The sequence below is a fragment of the Sciurus carolinensis genome, chromosome 8, assembly GCF_902686445.1.
Source record: "Sciurus carolinensis chromosome 8, mSciCar1.2, whole genome shotgun sequence".
Lineage (NCBI taxonomy): Eukaryota > Metazoa > Chordata > Mammalia > Rodentia > Sciuridae > Sciurus > Sciurus carolinensis.
Genome location: NC_062220.1, coordinates 144,620,192 through 144,638,294, shown reverse-complemented (window position 1 = coordinate 144,638,294; position 18,103 = coordinate 144,620,192). Strand labels below are relative to the sequence as shown.

General features: G+C 42.2%; 1 protein-coding gene and 1 non-coding gene across 2 annotated transcripts in view; one reads left to right on the top strand and one right to left on the bottom strand.

Moving 5' to 3' along the window:
- Hectd4 (HECT domain E3 ubiquitin protein ligase 4) overlaps nucleotides 1-18,103 on the bottom strand; it is a 173,490-nt gene that overhangs the window by 60,086 nt on the left and 95,301 nt on the right. Inside the window, 16 exon segments of the mRNA XM_047560128.1 lie at nucleotides 166-446; nucleotides 1,951-2,104; nucleotides 3,537-3,721; nucleotides 4,356-4,502; nucleotides 6,826-6,992; nucleotides 7,091-7,232; nucleotides 7,343-7,478; nucleotides 8,627-8,802; nucleotides 9,374-9,462; nucleotides 9,878-9,982; nucleotides 10,178-10,370; nucleotides 11,459-11,692; nucleotides 12,418-12,581; nucleotides 13,468-13,572; nucleotides 14,644-14,763; nucleotides 16,845-17,043. Of these exon segments, the coding sequence (XP_047416084.1) occupies nucleotides 166-446; nucleotides 1,951-2,104; nucleotides 3,537-3,721; nucleotides 4,356-4,502; nucleotides 6,826-6,992; nucleotides 7,091-7,232; nucleotides 7,343-7,478; nucleotides 8,627-8,802; nucleotides 9,374-9,462; nucleotides 9,878-9,982; nucleotides 10,178-10,370; nucleotides 11,459-11,692; nucleotides 12,418-12,581; nucleotides 13,468-13,572; nucleotides 14,644-14,763; nucleotides 16,845-17,043 (2,597 nt within the window).
- Nucleotides 4,968-5,040, top strand: Trnaa-agc (transfer RNA alanine (anticodon AGC)). The gene has a single exon. It is a non-coding gene; the product is annotated as a tRNA-Ala (tRNA).

The window sequence follows — 18,103 nt, the reverse complement described above, 5'->3', positions numbered from 1 at the left end:
ACACAGCAGCGTCGTCTCCCCACAGTCAGCACCACTGGTCTGAGAATGTTCCCCCTTCCCGCTCCCCAGCTCTTTCCTCTCATCATAGGAAGTGCAGGCACACTCTGGGCCTGCTCCCCAGGGGGCGTGCAATCAGTGCCATCCTCCTCCTCAGCAGCCTCTCACCTGGGACCACGTAATCTGCCAGCTTTGCCAAAAGCAAGGAGGCAATCTTGGAAGCTGGGTCACTGGGATCCTCCTGTTCACTGTTCAGGGAGGGGACAGAGTAGCTCCATGGCGGGAGCTCCACATTTCCACAGTCTTCCACGCTCATCAGTGGCAGCGCCGCCCGGCACAGCTGAAGAATGATAAGGACCAGTTTTGGAGACGGGCGCTGGTCAAGCAGCAGGGAGAGGAGCTTGGACACACAGGCTGGCTGGCTCAGGATGGCTTTCCCTATGTGGCTCCTGCCAAAAGAAGAAAAGGTCCAAAGCGCTGGAAAGGCTGGTCTACAGACATGCAGAGCAAGAGTTCCCTAAGTGAGGTTAGGCAACTGGAAGAAATTGGACCTTAGGAGGAAGACATAATGATTTGGCAGTATGCTTTTACGAAGGAGAATTAAGGTTTTTTGTAAACATTTGATGAAAGCTCATAATTGACCAATAATACTTTATTTTTTAAAATATTTTTTCTAGTTGTTGGATCTTTATTGAACTAATTTATTTATATGCAATGCTGAAAACTGTACCCAGTGGCTCACACATGCTAGGCAAGTGCTTTACCACTGAGCCACAATCTCAGCTCTTGACCAATAATACTTTAAAAGAAAGATTTTTGACTATTTTCTGATCTCTGATGTCTACTTAATTGATATTCTAGAGTCAGAGCTTCACAGAACACAGAGATTGGGAACCCAAACTAGAAGGCTTCAGTTACTCACTTACTCCCTTGAACGCATTCCCTTTTTTTTTTTGGTGGTACTGGGGATGGAACCCAGGGATGCTCTATCACTGAGCTACACCCTAAACCCTTTTAGAGACATGGTCTTGCTAAGTTGCCCAGGCTGACCCTGAGCCTGCCATCCTCCTGCCTCAGCCTCGAGAGCACATGCCTGGGGTCACAGGTGTCTACCACTGTGTACCTGACATGATTTATTCCTTATTAATAGTGTTTCAAGAGTAAAGTCACCACACAGTGGTGCACAGGCCCCAACACTTGAAGAGCTGCCATGTTATATTCTATGAAGAAAACAGTGAGCTCAGCATCAGGCAGAACATGCAGTCACGGGGGACAGATTTTGATGGGTCTCATACTCACATGGGATTGTAAACCACCACAGAATTGCTTTTTTTAAAAACACAGCATAGGGCTGTGACTGTGGCTCAGTGGTAGAGTTCTCACCTAGCATGAGTGAGGCCCTGTGTTCGATCCTCAGCACCACATAAAAATAAAATAAAGTTACTGTGTCCACCTACAACTAAACTATATGTTTAAAAGAAAGGAAAAAAAAAAAAAAACCAAAAAAAAACCACAGTCTAAGAAAGTAAGCTACTTCCAGGCTCTGACTCATGATTCTTTACTCCTGCTCTGAGGAGGGTAAGATTTTTGGCTGTGAAACATAAATGCATATACTCGAAAGGCTAACGGTTGTATTAAAGCAAGTCAGAACACATTATTTTTTTAAAATTTTTTTGTAGTTGTAGATGAACAGCATGTCTTTATTTTTATTAGTTTATTTTTAGGTGTTGCTGAGGATTGAACCCAGTGCCTTACACATGCTAGGCAGGCACTCTGCCACTGAGCCCCAGCCTGGCCCCCAGAACACATTCTTTTATGTTCAATCTTGCAGTAGGACCTTATCAAAAGGGTCTAGTAATTTGAATATTTCAAAAGACAACCACCACCAAAAGGCACCCCAACTGATCAAGGGAAAATTCAGGTGCTCGCCAGCTCTGGATGAACCTTCCACACCTTGAGAGGTCATTGAGCAGACTCAGGACATCCTGCAGAGCGTCATTTCCTGCAGCCTGGTTGCCACAGCACTCAGTTGCTCGGGCAAGATGGTTCGTGAGAAGGCTGGACACCTGACGGGCCAGACCCGAGTGCACAGCCTCCGTGGAGCCACCTTCAAAGTTAAAGAAAGAAAAAGAAATGGCATGGTGACAACTCGAGGAAGCCAGGATGAGCCTGAGGGTGTGGTAAGTCCTCCTCTTGGTCTCCTGTATTAAAAGCTCATCCCTTGACTGAAGTTTCTTTACCTTGTTCAATGTCTCACTAACCATCCAATCAGTGTCTCATTAGATAATATGCACGCATAAAAAAGTTAAGTTACTCCAAGAATCATTCAGTGTTCTTAGTGAAAACTGAATACGATTAATCCACATGTAACAGAACATGAACTCACAGGGAAGAATTACTATTTTACTAGGGATGGAAACATCTTGATTCCCCACCCCTCTTTTGGTATGTGGAATTGAACCCAGGGGTGCCTTACCACTGAGCTTCATCCCCTTTTAACTTTTTATTTTGGGACAGGGTCTTACTAAACTGCTGAGGCTGGCCTTGAACTTGGATCTTCCTGCCTCAGCCACCTGAGTCACTGGGATCACAGACACACGCCACCACGCCCGGCAAAACAGCTTGATTTTTTTTTTTTTTTCAAGTTGTACTGTCCTCTTTTCAAACACAATTAAAAAACCCTCTCTGGATCATTCCATGCTCACTGTAGTTCCAGAGCTCTTCAAACATCCTTTATAAAAGCCTAAAAGGTTAGTCATCCTTTGTTGAATTTCCTGTGTGCTTTTGGATCCCTGAGCCTACGTATGCTGCTTATTCTGCTTCCAAGTCCTCCTGATCCTTCAGGAGCTGCTCACGTCACCTCCTCTGGGAAGCTCTGCCCAGTACCTAGCATGGCTCGTCTCTAGGAGCCTGTGTGCTTCCACAGCACTCTGAAAGCACCCCGATGCGGCACTGACTGCGTTCTGATCAACTGTCCACTGCTCTATTTCCTCTGTTGGACCACAGTTCTCCCAGGGAGGAACGAGGCCTTACTCATCTGCCTGGCATAGAGTGAGTTCTCAAGACATTAAAAGGCACAGCAAATTAAAAAAATTAAAAAGCACACAGGTAAGTCAACAAGCTCCATTAAAAAAACAGACCTGGCATACTGTGGGGAATTCATTCTTACATTTACTTTTTAAATCAGTCTGGGCACTAAAAATATAATTTGAAAATATCCTCTTGAAAATGCAACTGAACAGCCATTTCATAACCCATCTACATGGAGCCTGTTAGCAGTGCTGACAAGAAGATAATGCAACTATCCTCTCCATTTTCTGGGGTTGCCACACCCCTTCAGGGTGCTAGGATGTCACCTAGTGCCACAGCATAGCTGTGTTTCACAGAGCCACACTGAGGCAAAGGCCCTCATGAGATCAGCGGATGGAGCCCAACCGATCCTGTGATTTTAACAAAGCCTTTCTCCCCGGCCCCAACCAACACAAACACAAAACGCATGAGTCACCAACAGAAGAAACTGGTGAGTAGAAGTGTCTCACCTTCCTCTTTTTCCCACTCGACACAGCGGTTGGCAAGCACCTGGAAGGCAGCCCAGGCCATGGTGGCTACCTTCTGCTTCTTGGTTTGCTTCTCACTGGAGCTGGACTCGGTCTGACTGCTCAAGCTACACAGTCGATCCATGAGCTGAACAAGGCCACTGCGTACTAGGCATTTCTCTTCACTCCTGGCAAGGGGTACAGGCAGGAAGAGAGAAATGCCCTCAGGAAGGTTCAGATGGTCAAAGGTTCATGACACATGTTGGCATCATTCTTTGTCTATAACTGAGGATGGTGCCATGTACAATTAACACAAAACTATTTTCTTATAATGATGACTTTATGAAGATAAATAAGGAACTTCAAATTCTGATTTGACATCTTCAAACTATTATGTGATCCAAGAGAGGAAATAAATGCATCTATGCAAAAAAATTCCTCCCAATGTGGTGGTACACACCTGTAATCCCAGTGACTTGGGAGGCTGAGGAAGGAGGATTGCAAGTTCAAGGATAGTAGCCACCATCCTCGCAAAGAGAAAAAAGAATCCTGTCAAGTATATAAGTAATTTCTCAAGGACTTATTTTTTATTTGAACCTTCCTATCTTTACAATGTAGTGTAATCTTAATGGCAGTAGAAACTCAACCATAAGGAATTTACACAGAAACTTTAGTTGTCTGTCAGGAAAAGAGCTTATTTGTAAATACTGAATAATCAAATTAAAAAATTCAATTTTATAAATGCAAAATACTTTTTATTTAATTGACTCTTATGGAACAACTTACATATAATAAAGGAATAAAGGGCATTTCCCTGCTTACCTGGTGTAAGGTATGGTACACAAGAGTCCAATGCTATTTGCACAAGCGATAGGGTAACGAGCACACAGAGACACAACAGATGTCATGGTTTCGCCAAAGGCTTCCTGGACCTGCTCCACCATCCCACCACAGGTGAGTTCTTCAATCCTGTGAGAGAAACCAAGCACAGGCTTCCTGAACATATCACAAACAGCGACTTGAACTAGGGCAGCAGAAGCGTTCTTTCCAGAAACCCAGAGTCCCTTATCAATCCAGAACTGAAGGGATCTTGGAGATCATCAAATTTAGTGTTTGATAAACTATTGAACCACAGGTCATTGGGCAGGCTTTCTATTTAATTGAAATAGATGTGCCTTAAACATAATGGCCCACACTCAAGAAAATTCTAGGAAATCCTGGCTTAGGGAAAGTTAAATAGGGTTCTCTACTGCAGGACTTTTAATAAAGTTAAAGTACACAACTTCTCTAAGAGCAGAAAAATGGTATTCAATATTTACCAAAGTCAGTTGATAAAGAAACATGTCTCAATATTCCATGCAGCACTGAATTCTATAAATGCAATTGTATGAGAAAATCAAGGCCTGATAGATTAGTTAAGAGTCTTTTTGGGCTGGGGATATAGCTCAGTTGGTAGAGTGCTTGCCTAGCATGCACAAGGTCCTGGGTTCAATTCCCAGCACCACCAAAAAAAAAAAAAAAAAAAAGAGAGAGAGAGAGAGAAGAGTGTTTCTCAAGTTTATACTTCAACTGTTAGCAAAGTAAGGGAAGACTTGATGTGAAATAAGACTTTCAAAAGTAAAAACTCAAGATGGGGTCACTTCTATAGCAATTTATATTAACTGGGAACTGAATTTATCTACAAAGATATGCAACATGATTTTTTTTGCAACATATTTTATACTAGCAAAAATTTTAAAAAGTGAAACTATCGTTAGGTTTAAAAATAGGGAATTGGTTAAAGAATATGATGCAATGCTACACAATCACCAAAAACCCCAGAGATGATATTGACAGAGCAAAGAACAAACAGGCTAAAATGCTAACAGATGTTATTTTACGATGGTAGGATTTACAGGTGTTTTTCATTTTTTCAAATATTCCACAAATGACACTGAAAACTTGAGTGGAGAAAGGAAAGGGTGTGGGACTTTGGAAGCAGCCTGTGGGACCTGCTCAAGTCCTCACTGAATCCCTTCTCTGGGCTCCCCTGGGGCTGAGCAGGCACACGCCTAGTACAGATGGCAATTCGGAGCTCTGACAAGGGGACAATTGCTTTCAGGACGGCAGTCTCCATTGCCATTGATTACCATGAGCCAGGATGGACCCACGAAACAAGAGGAAAATTCTGTCTTTTAAGTAACAGAGACTTTGGAGTTGTTTCTCAAGAATTGCCAGACCACTCCCAGTTGACAAGAAATGTCCCACGATATTCACTTTAATTCTTAGTTAACACATTCTCCTCCAGCTATTGACCCTCTCCAGTTGGCCACAGTTCCTCAAAGAACTGTCAGGAGGCACGAGCAGCCACCAGCTGTTCTAGTCCAGGACATGTAGAGAAATGCTTTCTCTATTTCCACCTGCGGACCTTTGAAGCCCGGCAGGAAACTCATACAGAAAAATTCTTCCCAAATTAGCTACAAAACCTTTTTCTAGCCAGGCACAGTGATGCACCCCGTAATCCCAGTGACTCAGGAAACTGAGGCAGGAGAATTGCAAATTCAAGGTCAGCCTCAACAACTTAGTGAGAACCTTTCTCAAAATAAAAAATAAAAAGAGTTGGTGGGGAGACTGGAGTTGTGGCTCAGCAGGAGAGCACACGCCTGCCGTGTGTCGGGCACTGGGTTTGATCCTCAGCACCACATATAAATGGATGGAATAGGGGTATTGTGTCCACCTACAACCAAACACACACACACACACACACACACACACACACACATACACACACACAAGTTGTGGGGGCTGGGGTAGCTCAGTGATAGTACACTGGCCTAGCATGTGTGAGGCACTGGGTTTGATCCTCACATAAAAATAAATAAATAAAGGTATTGTGTCCATCCACAACTTAAAAAAGAAATTAAAAAAAAAAAAAAGAACAAAGTAGACCTATTGTGTTGATGTGAAAAGACAGATAACCAAGATACACTGAGCAAAACAATCATGGTTGTAGAAAGGCATGCAGAATACAATCTGATTGATGGAAAATATTATACACACTTACACGTACAAAGAGAATTAAATAGCCATTTATACATGTAGTGCTGATACAACAAACTGTCACTGAATAGGGTAATATGTGGACACCTACATTCTGTTATGTTTACTGATATTTTTGCAAAATCAAGTACCACATCTATAAAAATAAACTGTCCTAGGGAAAAACACCAGGAAATGCCACTGCCTGAGAGGGAGATTTGAGTGGCTCTGCCCACTCTAGAGAGGACACTGTGAACTAACAGAAACAACTAACCTGGGTCCCCCCTGGAGGACCATCGTCACTGGTCCCACGAGATGGGTCACCCCGCCAACCCGCACCGCAGCCGTCAGCAGCTCTCGCATGTGCACCAGGGCCTGCTTGCGTGTGTTTCCCCTCCGCCACCTTGTCTGTGCAGCCAGAAGGAAGCTGCTGCTGGACACCTGAAAGGCACGAGAGGGAAGAACACTGACTCCTGCTGTCGCAGGACCCTCCAGGCTGTCAGGTGCTTTGCATCTGTAATCTGCAAAATGTGACATACAGCTTGGTCAGGATTGGTGCCAATGAAAGCAAACAGCTGCCCCAGCAGGACGCTATAGGTGGGCTTGTCCCTGCTGTCCTCAATGGCCAGCGACTGCAGGAGTGTGAAGGAGCTGCTGCGGTGGCTGGTCACATGTCGACGCCTAGAGGGAAGACAAACCAGCCATCGGCCAAACGAGACACATGCTCAGGGGGTTTTAGCTGACACATGCAGCTGCACATGGGAATCCAACCTTGGCCGTTAGCAGTTTACCTCTGATTTGCTCTAGTAAATTCCAAATCTTCATTACCAATCATTTCTAGGTCAGAAGGAGCCGACATACTACGGAGGAAAACAGGTTGCCGGACAGCATGAGATATCACCTTTGTTTCAGAAGCTGATTTACAAGCTACAACAAAAAGGAAGAAAAAGTTTAACCCTCCTGCTATCCAACATGTGAGGGATTGCACTCACAGCTAAATTTAACACAGAACTACCAAACGGTGTTTGGTAGCAGGTTTAGCCACCAATCCAGTTAGCATAACATACTGAGGAGTTTTAGGCCAACTTATTTTGTAGCCATCAATGTTCACTTAGGTATAAACATTCTAAAAAGCAAGAGAGTAACTTCTGGAAGCACTTATTTCTTGATTCAAAAAAATTCAGATCCACTGTTTCCAAAGATGGCCTTCGTCTCCTTTTAATCCTAAATTTATTTACTGCTATTTACTTGATTATAGTTGGTAGGAGTTAATATCACACTTGAGCTAGAATGAGACTGACCCTAACTATTAAATATTTCTTAACCATATCAAGGAAATGGTTGTTCTATAAAGGAATATGCAAATGGAAGAAGACAAAACTAAGGTAAAAATCAGCTAAGAAAAAACAATGCTGAAAAAGTGGAAATGTCATTTTGTCTGAAGAATAGTTAGTGCTTAAATCTAATAATTCTTGAAGAATTAAATTTATAAAATTTTTATTTTATTTATTTATTGGTACTGAGGATTGAACCCAAGGACACTGAGCCACATCCCCAGCCCTTTTGGTATTTTATTTAGAGACAGGGTCTCACTGAGTAACTCAGGGCCTCCTAAGTTGCTGAGGCTGGCTTTGAACGCGTGCTCCTCCTGCCTCAGGCTCTGGTGCTGCTGGGAGAGCACCTCCACACCTGGCTTAGAATTCTTAAATCTTTAGGTCTTCAAGATCCTACTGGTTCGCTACCTCAGAGGTCAAGAGCCCTCTGGAAGGCATCGCAGCCTCACTGAGTGATTTGTCTTCATTCAGGAACCTCAATCAGTCACAGTACACATGGCCAGGGAGTTGTGTGCATAGTGCACCTGCTTGGCAAGTGATCCTACCACACGCTCAGGATATCTCTCTCTCCAACACTGGTGTACACCCCTTTCTCCCCCCTTTCTTTCTTTCTTTCTTTCTTTCTTTCTTTCTTTCTTTCTTTCTAGGAGTACCCTGGAGTGAATTCTTGAAAATGTAGCTGATGCCTATTTTATGAGCAGAGTCATGCCAGAAGCCTGTGAAGGGATCTTAGAGCAGTACCCGGTGTCTCTGCAGGGGTTCCCGAGATGCTCCTGGTGAGGCCAGATTGGGCTGCAATGGTGACATGCAGGAGCAGCTCAGCACGGTTCATTAGACTCTTCACTAATGTCTTTGTTTTAGCCAGTGGATGAGAAGGCTTCTGAATAAGAGAATTCACTTCTTGTAGGAACTTCTCCCTGTAAAGAAAGACTGATGTGCACTTAGTCTTCTAGCTTGCCAAAAATACTTTTTTTCTCAGCAGGGGGAGTGGGGGCGGGGATTGAACTCAGGGGCACTTGACCACTGAGTCACATCCCCATTTTATTTAGAGATAGGGTCTCACTGAGTTGCCTAGTGCCTCGCTTTGAACTCTTGATCCTCCTGCCTCAACCTCCCAAGCTGCTGGGATTATAGGTGTGCGCCACTCCTCCGCCTGATTCTAAAACACTTTTTATTAAAATGACAAAGAAGACAGGAGGAAACTGAGCAAAAGCAACCTAATAAAAACTGCTTTACCCACCCCTTTCTGTATCCAAAGGGAATAACACTATAAATTCTGGTCACTTTTAGTTCCTCTTCCTGTTTTGAATGCCTACACTACCTTTTGAAGTTTTAAATCAAAACTTCCAATTTACCAAATAAGTTCCAACTCTAAAACATTTGGAGACTGTACAACATTTAAAAGAGAATCTATCAAAAGACTAGACCTCAATTTGTTTTGAGCATCAAGTTGATAAATTAGCCTTAACAGTTATTAACATCACTAACCTCAGTGACAGGACCATGTTTTCAAGATCATTTCCATCAAAGGAGACTTCCTTCATTGAACACAAAAGTTCTAGTTCTTTCATTTTGTTCTAAAGAAGGAAAAATCAAGAAAAGATGGTATGTAGATCTGCAGAAACCAAGTTTTACTGTTACAAGGAACAGAAAATGTCAAGGAATAACTACCACCTTTGGTCCACAGGTTTATTCTTAGAGCACAATTGTTATTATTTTCTATTCTAATGGTTAAAAATAGCATGGGTTGCTTTCTGGGAATTTCTTTGGAGCTTATTACTCTACTTGTTTTTTGTTTTTCAAGGCTTGAAAGCAAAATTTGATAATAATGATCATTTCTTTAGACTTTATAAAACAAAAATTTATATATTAACACACTGTTCTAATCAATTTTCACTTAACCCTTTTAAAGAATAAGTGCATTTCAGAAAGTGACATTATCTCTGCACACACATAGCAATGCCCCAGTGGTAAATCACATACTTTGCTCACCTCATTGAAATGGTAATCGTAAAAGAAAGGCATGTTGTTCTCCAGTTTCCCCTGCAAGGCATCATCAACTTCACTTTGCCACTTCTGTTCCAGTTCTGCAACGCTCTGAGACCGACATAAAAATAAAGCAATATGTAAACAGACACAAAATGAAAAAAGGGCAATATGCAAATTCAGACATTTACTGTACAACAGTAATTTTAAAAAATTTTGATCTTGTTTTTAACTTCTCTAACTTTCCAGGAAAGAAATTATTTCTTACAGTTATGAGACGAGTAAAATGTTTTAGTTTTCTCTTACCTGCAGCTGTCTCTCCATGGCATTGAGTTTCTTAAAGGTCTCTCCCATAATTTTACACAATAAGTCATATTCCTCAGCATGTTCTTCTTGATATTGGAAATTTATTAGGGATTGCAGTGCATCGACCAAGTTCAAGTGCTTAATAACACATGATACCACCATTTCCTCCATCACGTCTGGCTGAATCACTTCCCTGGGATCACAATGCATTCGAGTCAGGCATATGCCAAGCTCTCAACTTACCAGTACTGTACGTATGTGCTGAAGAATGCAGGACTGGATTTAAAGACATTAATATATGCCAAATCTCCTTTATTACAGTAGAGTAAGACATGACTGTTACGGTACCATTGTAGGGTTTGTATGTTGAGAAGTAATACAGCATATTCACCGATTAAACTGACACGGCCCAATAGAGCTGAAAATCAAAATTAAAGATGCTTCATTTATTATGACTTGTATATTGAGCTAGAGGCATCAGAATTGGAATAGGTCTAAGGCCAAAAAAAGATCCTCAGCATCATTTATCTATTCACTAGTTTTATGTAGTACTAAGGATTATGGTATTTAAAGCGAATGGATATTAGGCTGAAAACAATAGTGTTTTCTGTATTCACTTTAAATTTCATCCACTCTCTAAATTTTTGCTCAGGAGTAGCCAGTCTTGCCTGGGAAGGCAGGCCTCAGGCTGCAAAACAAACATTAACAAAAACACCACAAACACATCTGAAACTGTCAGGCTTCGCTCTCACCACTTTCGCAGGAATCAAAATGAAGACAAGGCTCTAGACTCCAATCAAAGTGGAGGCTGAGTACTAGTAGAAGGTCAAACTACCTGCGAAAAACCTAGAACTTGTCAAATTTTAGTGTGCATGAGTTACATGGGAAACTTGTTAAGACACAGTTAACTGGGCTCCATTCTCAGAGTTTCTGATCCAACAGGTGTGAAAAGGGACCCAAGCACCAAGTTCCCAGGTGATGCTAATGTTGCTGATCACTTTGAAAATCACAAACTAGAACACCACCTGGTGGGGTGGGCTCTCCAGAGTTCTCAGTTCACATTAAGCAAACATAACATTTTAATATCTTTTTTTGGTAGAACTGGGGATCAAACCCAAGGTCCTGTGCATGCTAGGCAAGTCCTCTACCACTAAACGCCCCAGCCCCAAGTTAACATGAAATCTAAGATTCACTCGCGAGACCAGGAGAAGAAATATAACCCCTTCTACAGTCTAAAAGGCATTTTTTTTCAACCATTGGGAAAAGAAAAATGCAACATACTTTATACTTGGTCTAAACTGAGGTCTAGCTCGCCCAGAAATTTCCCTGAGCTTTATCATGATTCCTGGAGGCAGCCGGATCCGGGGCAGGTCAAAGTAGTTTCCAACAGGAGGCACGAGGATGTCTGAGGGGTAGGTGAACTCTCTGTCTTCCTCTATGGTCAGAGGCAGTGGAGAGGGGCTTGGGGTGAGGGCAGGGGAGATGACACCATTGGCCTCCACCTGCCACTGGCACCTAGGCAGACAAGAAAGAGGCTCTTCAATCCCTCTCAGACCAAGATTACTAGAAAGCTACTTGTCACTTGCAGATATATCAAACATATGAGGGATCTGATGTGTTAGTTATTTATTTTTATATATTTTAGTTGTCAATAGACCATATTTTATTTATTCATATGTGATGCTGAGGATCAAACCCAGTGCCTCACACATGCCAGGCAAGCACTCTACCACTGAGCCACAACCCCAGCCCTGTGTTAGATATTTATTCATCAAACCTTCTCCAGAGACTAAAGAAAAATGAGAAATGTATGAAAACACATTTTGGCGAATCTACCTCCCCCTCCAATATTTTATTCCAAAAACTTTAAACATTCAGAAAAATCGAAAGACTTACATGGAAAATATCCACATACCCACTGCCTGGATTCTACAATTTACTCTTTGTCATGTTAGTTTACCACAGGTCTACTCATCCTTTTTGGGATCCCTCAATTTAATTTCACACTACTTAGGTTGGAAAATAACTTATGCAGTTCAAAGGTGTGAATTTAAATTTAGTAAAGTAAGGTTCAGAAAGCACCATAGTATAATTTTTATCTTATTCCTCAGGCCCAAGGACATCCATGAGATGGTCAGGTGATAGGCACAATTAGCTGGGTAATGTACAAAAAGTAGTTTTCCACATAAAGTTCTTTTCCTTTGTGGGCAAAACAAGCTCAATTTGAACTCTTCTGTTACCTTTGTAAAAGTTTGGAACGCAACAGCTCCTGACAGGCCTCCTCTTCTTTGGTAATTTCTGGTCCATTGTACAGGATTCTTAACATGGAACAAGCTAATACAGACAGACCTAAAGCCAGGTCCACCAGAAAGGGCAGGCCTCCTGAGACTTCCTCCGAGGACTCCTACAACGCAGACAGGCAAACCACACTGGTCAGTGAACACCGGCAGAGCCTGCGACCTGTGCTGCACCATCCCCACCAGGGGGATTCAGAGTGGCACTGGGTGTCCGCTATGGGACCCAGGTATGGCACCCAACACCGTTAGTAGGTGGCAGCACTGGAATGACCTCTGAGTGAGGTCGTATTACAATTCTGGAGAGAGAATAGCTGACAGGATTCCATAACAGAAACAGCATGAATCATGTGCAAGATACCCAGATTTCTGGTAGCTTCCTCCCTGCTGTGCCTATCCACGTACAAATCACTATTTCCTTTGTCACCTCTGTCCTGTGTTCAAACCACGATGCCTACAATGACTGTATTGAATTCATTTGAGATATGTTTGAGGGCCTCCTGTGTACCAGCTCTTCTTCTAGGTGCCTGAGATGTAGCAGAGGACGAAACAAAGATCCCTGCCCTCATGGAGCTTACAGTCTAGCCAACAGTCCCACTCTAGAGAGTCTTGTTCAACTTAAGCAACTTCCAAGTCTGAAATATGTTTTTTAAAATCCAGCAACTTTGGGTCAGTGGAACTCCTAATATTCTTAAAACCCAGAACCCAAGTGCATCCTTCTATTGAGGGTTGGAATCTTCTTTGCCTATGAGAAGATGCTGGAGTTAGGGCACCTCTCCAAGTCCAAATTATTTCTGGGTTGCTGAATTGATTTTAGGACACAGCTCATTTTACTCCATAAAACTACTACTAGTAGTAATTTACTACTGCCAGATGGAAGAGATGGATGAAAAGTGGCTCATATTTTGCCCAGTTTCCAAGGCAAATATGATGTATATAACCAAGGGACATAGGAGAAAGTACATTTTTCCCACAGCAGTGGTTAGGTTCAAGTACCTGAGCGCGAACTGTGCACGCAAAGCCCCACATAGCTTTATCAGGAGTGTTGTGTTCACGGCCACTTCTCATTTCAAAGGAGAAGGTGACTGTATCTCCTTCCACCTTAAAATTTAAGGGGGGAAAATACACTTTAAAAACAAGACATGTAACTTTCAAGAGAGCAATGAATGTCAGAGATTTACTTTCAAAAGGACCATAGCAATGTCTCACTCTTTCTCTCACTTGCTTTTTGATTCAAATTCTGTTCCCTCTCATTTAGAAATCAACCTTTCAGGTGTCCCTTCTGACCAGGCAGCCTTAGGGACAAGGCATCTGTGAAATGGGCTTGACTGCCCAATAGTCAGAGTAAAGATTAGTCAAATATGGAGCATAATCCTAATGAATTTCTCATATTTCTGTTCTTCCTGCTCTCCCTTTGCCTCTTCTACATTTCACTGTGTCAAGAAGGCAGGCAAATGACAAGCACTCCTGATGAACACTGTGACAGGGAGCCAGCTCCAGGAGGGAGGAGCAAAGGCAGTGAGTTAGAGAACAAACTAAGAGGGCACTGCTCCGGTTTGGATGCATCCAGACCACACCCTGGAGATAGTAGTTGTCACTGGCCGAGTTACAGAGGGTACATAATATTTGTGAAATAAGGGACTGGGAAATAGACTTAGGAAACATTTTGGGGTTTGACGGACATTTGAGTTCACATTCGCATTCTAGGCAGATACTACTAGTAAGTAGTTCAAGGGCTCAGATTACAAAGCATGGCACTAATTGTATCAGCTTGAGGATGGGCCATTATTTTTCTCCAGAGGCCCAAACTCATGTGAAAACATTAACTCTACACTTTTAAACTGCAGTGGCCTGTGGTTCTGGGCTCAAGGGCGTCTGGAGAACTAGCAGACCTTATAACGGACATGGAAGAAAATGCCATGGCAACCTCCATCCATGGAGCGATCTGAGGAAGGGCTCCCAGCTCTGAGTGGACAGGGATCTGATGTCCTATAAGTGAAAGGAGGGTCATTCTGAAGGGAAGGGAGGAGTTGACAGGCTTGGGAAGGTGGCCCCACCTCAAGAAAAGCCCCCATAACAAATGTGTTCTGGGACTATAGTTGGCATTTGGGTCTCTGAGGAACCTAGGTTCACTTTTCTTTTCGAGAAAGTGACCATGACTGGATACCATACCTTCACCAAGTCCTTTGGCCAACCAGTTCCTAAGACACTACGGCTGCCATATCCCAGAGTATTGCCTCCATATTCAGCAACCTTCCTACTGTTTGTGTTAGGCCCCGCGTATATCACCAACTTCAAAACAGAAAATAGACTGTTAGACTGTAAAAGAAAAACAAAAACAACATCTACAAATAAAAAGGCTGCAAAAAAATTTGTTTAAAAACACATTTATAAACCAGGCACTGGTGTCATTATAATATAACTAATATTTCCTGACTTTTTTAGGTGTAACTGATACTAGTCATTGGTATTACAGGACAGTCACAGAGAAATAAAACATACTTTTTATATTATCACACTTTAATTGGCTTGGGGACCTCACATTGAAATACTAAAACTCAGTTATTATCCATATACATTTTTCAAATGCTATTTTAATCCTAATTATTGACATACAATTCATTAGTAATAGGTACAGTTTGACCCCTCAAATCCTCCCCCAAAACAAATAAAGTGAGCAAATACAGATGGAAAGATGGTAATAGCTAAAACAACAAAATAAAAACATCAAAAAAAAAAAATCAATGAATACATAAGAATTTTTAAAAGTGCAACACATTGAAAATAAGCCATATATGATTAGGATGCTGCTCAATGGTAATAAAAGGAAAACAACACAAATTTGGGCTGGAAAGGGGGCCGGGGCTTCTTAGGACAGCTTTCATGTGTCAAGACTTTTCTTCCATACAGCCTGCACATACGGTCCTAATCTGGAGGAGAAACCCTGATAGCTTGTTTGCCCTTGCAGCAATTCCACAGGAGAAACCAAGCTCTGGCCTCTGTGAATACCAAGCCCTGCCCCCTGCAGTGCACTCTGACTGCCTACGTGCACCCAAGTTTGTATCAAAAAGCTGCATCTTTAGCCCTGGATGCTTATTGTTTTGTGGTTTCTTACCCTTTGAACCTTTTGCTGACACCAGCCAGGGATCACTGGAAAGGTAAATGTACTTTTATCCATGTAGTAAGCCTCTTTGTGCTCCATCACTTAACACTAGTGTCTACTGCAGGTGTAACTTAGTGCACACCCGAAGATGCAAATTACTATTTTTAAAGGAGAAACAAAATGACACCAACTACAATGGCAACCTCTTCCATTTCCATTTTAAATAATCACTTCATTAGGACATAGGGGTTCTAATGGCAGGAGCTAGGAAGGAGGCTAGGGGATATATACTTTGCAAGGTCCACCACAACCCAAGCTCTCGTTTCTTGCTCCTAGCTAAGGTAAATTTTGGAGACAAGTCTTAAACTCCTAACTAAGTCCAGACATCTGGGACTCTTGATTATCCTAAAAGGTAGTGGGGGCTCAATAATACCAGGCATGTGTTTTATCACTTCATGGCAGATATAGTTAAGAAATCCTTTACTTTTAACCTAAAAACCTCCCCTGATAGAATTTAAGCCATATGCCTCTCAGAGTTCACAGAGGACAGAGATGACACACAGCTAACTAGTTACATAAAAATAGCATGTAGAGAGCTATTTTGTATGTACAAAGCCATTAGATAATCCTCTAGCTGTTATTTCATATGTTATTATTCCAGATTCATTTGCCTTTCCTTGTAAGTTCAACAATTATCAATAGTGGAAAATACTTCAGCCCCTACAGCACTTCTATTTTTTGTAACTGTAAAGACACCAGGTTGGAAACTACTCTTCCTGAAAATCTATATGGGCTCTTAGGTAATGGCAAAAAAGAACAAAAATATAAATACACATAAAAGAGAGCTTAACACATCTGATTCCCTTCTAAAAGGCCACCTTTCCCAAAAAGATACATGAGAAACCCCAAGAATGGGGCAGGAAGACCTTTCCAGATGAATGGCCATAACACATCTACAGGAATCCCAAGCACAGAGGGAAGGCAGGAAGTCAGCAAAAAGAAAGGAAGTTTCCCTTTGACTCATAGTGAAGCTTTTGAAAGCTTACAAAGGTACACTTTAACTTGCCATTACACTGTTGTTAGGCTGCAGAGGTGATGGCTCTTAAGTCCCTCAATCACTACCCTTCAAGGCTTTATTTTAGGAAAGTCTTCCTAAAAGATATCTGCAGACAGAAATAAGTCAGGAATGGTGACCAGCAGCAAAGAAAAATAAGAAGCATCTAAAAAAATCAGCTTAGGCAGAAGCAACAAGAACCTAGCACTTGCTTACTTTGTCATAGTCATACTGGGAAGAGCATCTGCTATCAAATCTCAGATACAGGCAGCGAGCTCCTGGGATATGGACAGTTTCTTTAAATTTGTAGTTGTCTCTGACAGGGTGTACTGTTTCCACGGTCTTCCCAGCAGCCCACGGGGCAGGAATCTTTAGGCCAGTGAGAAAGCCTGGCTCTTCCTTCTCTTCCAGCATTCTAAAACCAGAGAAGGAGAAAGTGGCTTGGCTTAGCAGCAAGGAAAACAACAAAAAGATGGAAATACTACAGAAACAAGTTCAGTAATTGCTCTTAAATTTCCCACAGCATGCAGTATGACACATTGTGATTTTTGTGGCGGGCGTGGTAACTGAGGATTGAACCCAGGGGCCCTTTACCACTGAGCCACATCCCCAGCTCTTTTTTTTCCTTTATTTTGAGACAGGGTCTTGCTAAGTTGCTTAGGGTCTTCCTAAGTTGCTGAGGCTGGCTTTGAATTTGCAATCCTCCTGCCTCAGCCTCCCAAACCACTGGGATTACAGGTGTTTGCCAGTGATTTATAAGGCACATTGTGACTTATAAATACTAGCAGTAAGAAGCATTTAAACACTTCCTATATTTAAGGGGTCTCTCCCCTTTTCTATTGTTAGATGCTGTATATTCATATAGTAATATATAGGCTTAGAATGTATATAAACATATAGCACTATTTTAATTTTAAGGAGTAAGTTCAGTTGCTACCCAGTAGAAGACCTCACTAATTCTCATTTACTCGGGGAAAAACAGACACTGTAAAGGACCTATAGGACGGGCCACTTTCCAGCTCCCTAGGAAGTTGCCTTTTTTTCATTCTACACGCCAACTGTTGAAGCTCCATAAGCCTATGTAACTCCTTTTCACTGTAATTGTTATTAAGAAAGGTGCCTTTCACAGCCCTTTTACCTACCATAACAGAATTTCAAGGTCTTCACAGAGCGCGTGATTGTGGAACACAAACTCCTAAGCCGTAAAGTTGGCTGCCATGGAATTCTCTAATTCTCTTTCAACTCTGTAGGTGGAGCTACAGAGCTGCACTGTGCAATACAGTAGCACTAGTTGCATATTTAAATGACATGAGAAGTCAAATTCAGCTCCTTGGCCACACTGGCCATAGTGCAAGTGCTCCTTAACTACATGTGGTTATGACTAGTTGTGTTGGACAGCACAGATACAAGCTTTCATGACTGCAAAACTGGAAACCACCCAAGGCTCAATGGGATAGCACACTGCTCTTGAGAAA